Source organism: Cariama cristata, unplaced genomic scaffold (assembly GCF_000690535.1).
Source record: "Cariama cristata isolate BGI_N322 unplaced genomic scaffold, ASM69053v1 scaffold9770, whole genome shotgun sequence".
NCBI classification, from domain to species: Eukaryota; Metazoa; Chordata; class Aves; order Cariamiformes; family Cariamidae; genus Cariama; species Cariama cristata.
Genome location: NW_009594060.1, coordinates 12,784 through 19,334, shown reverse-complemented (window position 1 = coordinate 19,334; position 6,551 = coordinate 12,784). Strand labels below are relative to the sequence as shown.

At 37.3% G+C, this 6,551-nt stretch overlaps 1 protein-coding gene across 1 annotated transcript; it reads right to left on the bottom strand.

The window, feature by feature from the left end:
- Positions 1 to 229: 229 nt before the first annotated feature.
- On the bottom strand, positions 230 to 6,274 carry TMEM71 (transmembrane protein 71; the record flags this gene model as incomplete). The annotated part of the gene is made up of 8 exons (XM_009696569.1): positions 230 to 302; positions 486 to 535; positions 1,099 to 1,174; positions 1,705 to 1,884; positions 2,400 to 2,569; positions 3,373 to 3,582; positions 4,654 to 4,711; positions 6,184 to 6,274. Coding segments are annotated over 8 exons (908 nt in total), but the record flags the coding sequence as incomplete, so codon positions are not given.
- Positions 6,275 to 6,551: the final 277 nt, after the last annotated feature.

Below are 6,551 nucleotides of genomic sequence, written 5' to 3'. Positions count from 1 at the left end.
AGGTGTTACAACATTTATTGCACATTAGGAAAAGGCAGTTTTTCAAAATAAACAGAAAGTTTTTATGAATACAAATCAGTAACAGGAAAAGCCAAATCCTCTATCAGTAACTTCAGATCATGCTTTCTGTCTTTTGACTGAAAACAACAGAAGGAATTTCTCCTTCCTCTTCTTAATACAAAATTTCTAAAAACTCCTTTATTCATCACATGACACTGGAGCCGCTTACCAAAACTTAGTTGTTCTGAAAGATGTGTCAAGATTGAAGAAAGATGACACAGCAGCATCTTGGGACAAAAGAACTGCAAAATTCAAATGTAAAATCCTATAACTGATTGAAGGTCACATTCTGTCCCCATATGCCCACATACTACTCTTACTAGCATCAGTAAGAGCCGTGGGTATACATCCAAGGAAGGATTTTGGTCCTCAGACACGACTTCACAAAATATTTTATATTGAATATAAAGAAAGTCTGTACTTACAAACTAAAATTATCAGCAACAAAGTGGCAGACAATCCTCCCAGAAAATATCTGAGAACATAACAATACCCATAAAGGTTAGAAAAAAACAAGGGATGCATATTGGGTTGATAGAGGTGAAGCTTGGGTGGGAGGAAGAGAGAAGGTTCTTGCAGATGAACCCTCTGAACTCCGGTAGGTGAACTGCAATTTGAAACTTTAAATTATTTACACTATTGAGGATAATCTGTTAGAAAGAAAGGCCTCAGCATTCCCAGACTGAGAGAAACACCTATATTGGTCACTTAGACATGGATCTATTCTGACTCTTCTCAGCCTTTCAAAACCTCTGTCCAAGCACACTTGACAATGTAGTTTTCATATCTGCACACACATATCTTATTTTTGTGCGTATCTATATAGCTCAGATATTTATCTATATAGCTCAGATATTTGCTTGTTTGTGCGTATCTATATAGCTCAGATATTTGCCTCCATCAACTATCATGTGAAAATATATTTTCACAGTAAGATATATCTAACTTTGAAAATGTGACCCTTAATTTATGTTTTATTTGCTAATTGAAATGGAGTAAGCATTACTGTCAAAAACAACAAATACAAACAAAAATTACCTTGTACATATTGAAATGATTAAACACGTGATCAGTGCAACCACCTGAGAAAGGACTTTTCGCACTGTCCTGGATTCTAAAATGAAAATCAGGAAAATAATTTTCATGAGTTTTCAGGGAAGTAAATATATGACAGGATGTGTTTGCAAAGACTACCTTCAGCCTGTGAGGCCAGTCTCTTCAGTTTCTTTTCAAGAGAATTTGCCTAGAGTGATTCAAAGTGGAAACCTAATTTTCATGCTCTCTCAGGAGTCTTTTCCTCCCACAACCATAGAGACACTATGCCCTCCATGCTCTCAGAAAACAAGTCTTTCTGAATAATTGCCTGTTTCAATTTTTGTTCCCATGCCCTTTCCTCCATTTTTCTCTTCACTCTACTTTTTTCTTTTTCCATTTATCGCTGAAAATAGGAGAGAAAAAGGTGTGACCAGGGAGAAGTAAACAAGTAAATACCAATTTTAAGATTTTGTTATTTTTATCAGTCATTTAAAATGTATGTTTCAGTAAATAAATTCTATTCTGCAAGGGGCCATATCAATATTTTTAATGTGACTATTTTCAGTTCACTCTAAAAATGAGGCATATCAGAATAAGAATGTAACATACCTGCATTGCCCGAAGTCTCTTCATTTGCATTTATCATAAATGGAGAGCAGGATTTTGAAGCACAAAATGATTTCTCAGGCCAAAGAAACTCATCATCTTTGGTGTGAGAGGCTCCATTAGATGCTGGAATTTGCCTTTGTGGCACATGGCTATTGTATTCAGAAGAAAAGTCTGAATCACCTATAAAAATGCATATGTAACTGAGATTGCACACAAGAAGAGATCTGAGACTTGGTGTTAAAAATTTTATGGGAGAAAAAATTAATTGCTTAATCACAGGGATGTTTCCGAATTGTGAAAGGTAAGGAATTGGCAGGTTCAGTGTATGCAGGAGAAAATACACAGAGTAAAGACAAAACTGCATAGAGCGTAACACAATGAAGTTATTAAAACAGCCAGGTGAAAGCAGACAATACCAGCTATGAACGACACCAGCATAAACATCACTGATGATGACTTTGGATTCAAATTCAGTCTAAAAATGCCTTTTTTGGCAAAAAGGTCTCTGTGGACTCATACTCAGTTTTAATGCCAGGAGCTCAATTCACCACTTACAATTCTGTCATTCATCTGTCCTTTACCTGCACATCTTGGCAGACAACCCCTGCAAAATCTGTAGAAAGAGATACCCAAGTCCCACTAAATATAGACTTTAATGTTGTAGCTCGATTACTTAGTACCCAGTCAGGGCTTACCAATATCACTCTGACTGGCTTCTAGCTTATTGCATCCATCAGGCCAAAGATCATCTACATGGGAGGAATCCATATTGCTGAGGACGGTGCTGCTGAGCCATGAACTTGAGGCACCAAGATTGAACAAGCTGGCAAGAGAGCGATGGATTTTCTTCCTTCGTCTGAATACACTAGAAAGAAAAGAGATGTTGTCAAGGAATGCAGTTAATTATTCTTGTTGAGCAGGGAGAGAGCTCTAAAGCTTGCAGGACTGACATGAAAGAACCAGGTTCCGAGTGCTGTTCCTAGCTCTGTTCTTGACCCTGGGTATGTCACCAAGAATGACTGCTGCACACTGCAATAACGTCAGGGAATGTATTAGCAGCGTGGCAATATATCATGTTGTTGTGATACCAAATGATACTACAGTTATTGGGCTCTGATACTGCTGTGAGTGGTCTCATGCTACCCATGAGTGTCACCCTACCATATCCCATTTGGTGCAGTCTGAATCCACTGCACTTCAACTTTTATGAAGCACATTTTATATACCTTCCTAAACTGATGTTCTTCTGAAATCAAGAGAGATTTTTCCCTGAGTAAGTATTCCAGGACCAGACCTTTTTATTTATATATATATATATATATGAGGAATGTATATATATACTTTTATATTCTTATTCCTTATCCTGGTAGCACCCCATTGGCAAAATGAGCTGTAGCTCTCTTTTTTTTCTTTGTTGGACACAACTCTAATTACAGCAACAACTGTGTATTGAAGAGTTTTTGGGTAGTAAGATTAGGCATGACTGAAAATCAAATTATTTCAAACACTGCACTCTCTAAACTAAATCAATTGAGATTTTCCTATTAAGAAGCAATGCTGATCTTATGTCAAGCAACATGTAGACAGGACCACAGATACCTCTAGATAAGGCCAGAGATTTGGAGGCAATTGCCAACATTGAGTAAAATCTGCATATGGTTCACTTACCGAACTAAATTCTCTTTATATGTAACACTTGTCTGGGGTGGTGTCAGTGTTATGTTGCCCTCTTCATCAGACAGAAAACTGTCTTCTGTCAAAATGTAATAACCATTAGAAAGCAGTCGAGGGCTGCGGCGACATGTGGAAAAGGAGCCTGTCAGAGAATTTGTGGAACACCCATAGGCAGGGTCATCAACCAAAAAGGCACAAGCGTAACTGAAAAGGAGAAATGAAACCTTCTAATTTAGTAAATGTCTAGACAGAGCAAACCCATGATTTAATAATAACAAATTTCCATTACCAACTGATGGGGGCTGGTAATGACACAGATTTAAAATATATGGATATAATGATATTACTTCTGGACCTAGGGGGTTTCAGCCAGCTAAAGTGTGCCTGCATCACACTTCCCAGAGCCTCAGATTACAGGAGGGCTTCATATCAGGTGGAGCATTTCACGCACACCTGGAGCCAGCTTGAACTGAGTGCACGGTGTATTTCTGTGGCAGTGCTCTTGGCCAAGGAGGGCCACCAGATCTACACCTACCTGGAGCTGTCAGAGGTATTACAGTATTTTGCTTCTATGAGTTACTCTGCATGGCACAAGCCTGAGTGCCTCTGAACCAGGCAGGGTTTATTTGCTTTTTATAACCCAGCCATACCTAAGGAAGATTTCAGGATACATGACTTCTAATTGTCACAAATCCTAGAATACTATGCAGCTAGAACAACATGGGATAAAGTCTACACATGGTGATAACTTCATCCAGCACTGGAATACAAGTGACTTTGAGATGAAATATAGCACAGAAAAATATACTATGTGGTATTTAAAACAGAAGTGAGTAGTGACAGAGGTTAAAGAATCTAAATGTTGTAGACATTTTACTTAGCTCAAGTAAAACTGGATTTATGGTTAGTCCTTTCTCCTCAACAACTTTGAGTTCCAAGTGGCCACACAGTGACATCCATGGAAAGAAAGGAAGACACTGGGTTGATTCAGTGGCTGACGTGGACTTCAGTAGCTGGTTTAACTATCCCATATGGCATGTCACAGAGGGATACCACAATCTCAGTGCAGGGAAAAGCAGGTGGAACAGAGATACTCCAAAACCTTGTAATTGCAAAGCCAGTGCTTCCAGTCTCCACAGCAGTACTTCTAAACTTCCATTTACAGCAGTAATCAAATTAATATCAACACTACAATTCTAAGTGGCCCAAAATGGATTTCACAAGATCTCCAACAAAATAAAAATAAAAGTAAACAAATATAATTTTTCTCAATACCTTGGAAAAATACGTTGTGAAAGGCTGCGTCTATGTTCTCCATTAAACACTGTTGAACCTGCAGAGGCAAAGGCCAAATAAGAAGAAGTCATTGTCATATCCACTGACAGCTCAAACAGTTGACAGGTCTTCACTGACAGGTACCTTGTACATATCAAAAAGATCATAAAAGAAACTAAAATGAAAAGGAAATTAAGGGAGAGATTAAAGGAGATAAAACAGACAAAAGAATGGGGGAAAGACATAGTGTTTTTAGGAAACTCATCTCAACCAGGACAACACAGAATCAGAGTCAATCATAACCAGATACTTGTTCTCTGCACAGCTTACAGCCTTGAGAGAAATAATTATGGACACAAATGCAATAGCTGCAGAAATTTTAATGGTCTTTTTCCCAGAAATCTGCTTCATGCCAAAAATAGTACATGTACTGGCAATAGATACAGAGTAGAATGGAAGGACCATCATTACTATTACAACATATTTTCAGACCAAAATTGCAGACATAGTACAACAGGCATAGGGATAGCAACAGTGACAAAGATTTGACAATAACATTGTGGCAGGAGACTAAGGAAATAGGATTTGTCTGGATTATCATGGTTTAAGTCTGCAAAGTGCTCTCAGATGTTCAGCATCTGACAGAATCAATACTATGAAATATGAGTGATGGTTATCCATGGGGAGAATTTATATCTGTTATTACATGGAAAGATAAAAGATATGATTTCCCTACATTACCTTGCCTCTGCTGTATCTCTACAGCATCATGCTTACAACACTGTTAATAAATGCCCATCATTCACCTATGAGAAGAGATTGGTCTAAGAATTTTTTTTTTTTATGTTCAGTTCTGAGTTGAGGCAAAGAAAAGACATGAAGGTCAGTGTTTCCACTTCAGTAATCTTGTTTATCCTCATTTGGAGCTCAGTTGTCAGTCACAGCCTGGATGGGAAGGCTGACTGAGCCTTGGGACCAGGCAGGGTCACCAAAGAAGGGAAGTAAAACTTTCCAGGGTATTTTTTTACAAATCAGTCCTATTACCCTACTCCCATACATACTGTTTCTCCTACACTTTGAAAAAAAAAATTTACTTTACAAGAAAATTATGCTCTAACCCTTGCAAAAACAACTTGCAGAGACAACTGGAAGAAACTTCGTGGAGGTACAAAGAGATAGTATATCATCAGTCAGAATGCCACACAGCAAGTTGTACAAAAAGTGAGAGAAATGGCATATTTCATAGACTGACATGTTGTAGATCTATTTTTTAATATATAATTAGCCTCTGAAATAATTTATCTTATTTGAGGCAAAATCATGATTTTTAATTGTGCAAAAATATATTCTCAAAACCAAGAAATTAATCCAAACTCTAGAAGACAATACAGGAAAAACTCAACAGGTGGTTTGTAGATCTGGATATAAACTCAAACCAGCAAAATCCTGAATCTTATCAGTCAAACAAGATCCCCTTCACAACAGATTTTTTTTTTTATTAAAAGCTCTGATGAATGTGCAGAAATTTACTTGCTCCTGGTGTCGATGCAACATGTGATATTCCATACATCTTGAAAAGGACTGTTTTATACACCCTGGGATAACAGGAAATATAGAATATCTGTAAAAGAGTTTAAAAAGAAACAGAAGCACGTTTTATTTTGTCTTGTTGGAAAATTAGGATGTGTAAGATAGTATCATCAATATGTATCACATTATTAGTTATAATACATTCTAGTTTAGGCAAAAATGATTGATTCTAGGGCAAATTTGTTTGAAAAGGGGTAAAGAAGTATACCTCAGCACCAGTTATACCTACTACAACTCTTTAATAATCTGAAAGTGAAACTTTCCAGCAACTGAAACCCACAACACAGTTGTATTGCACGTGATTTCTT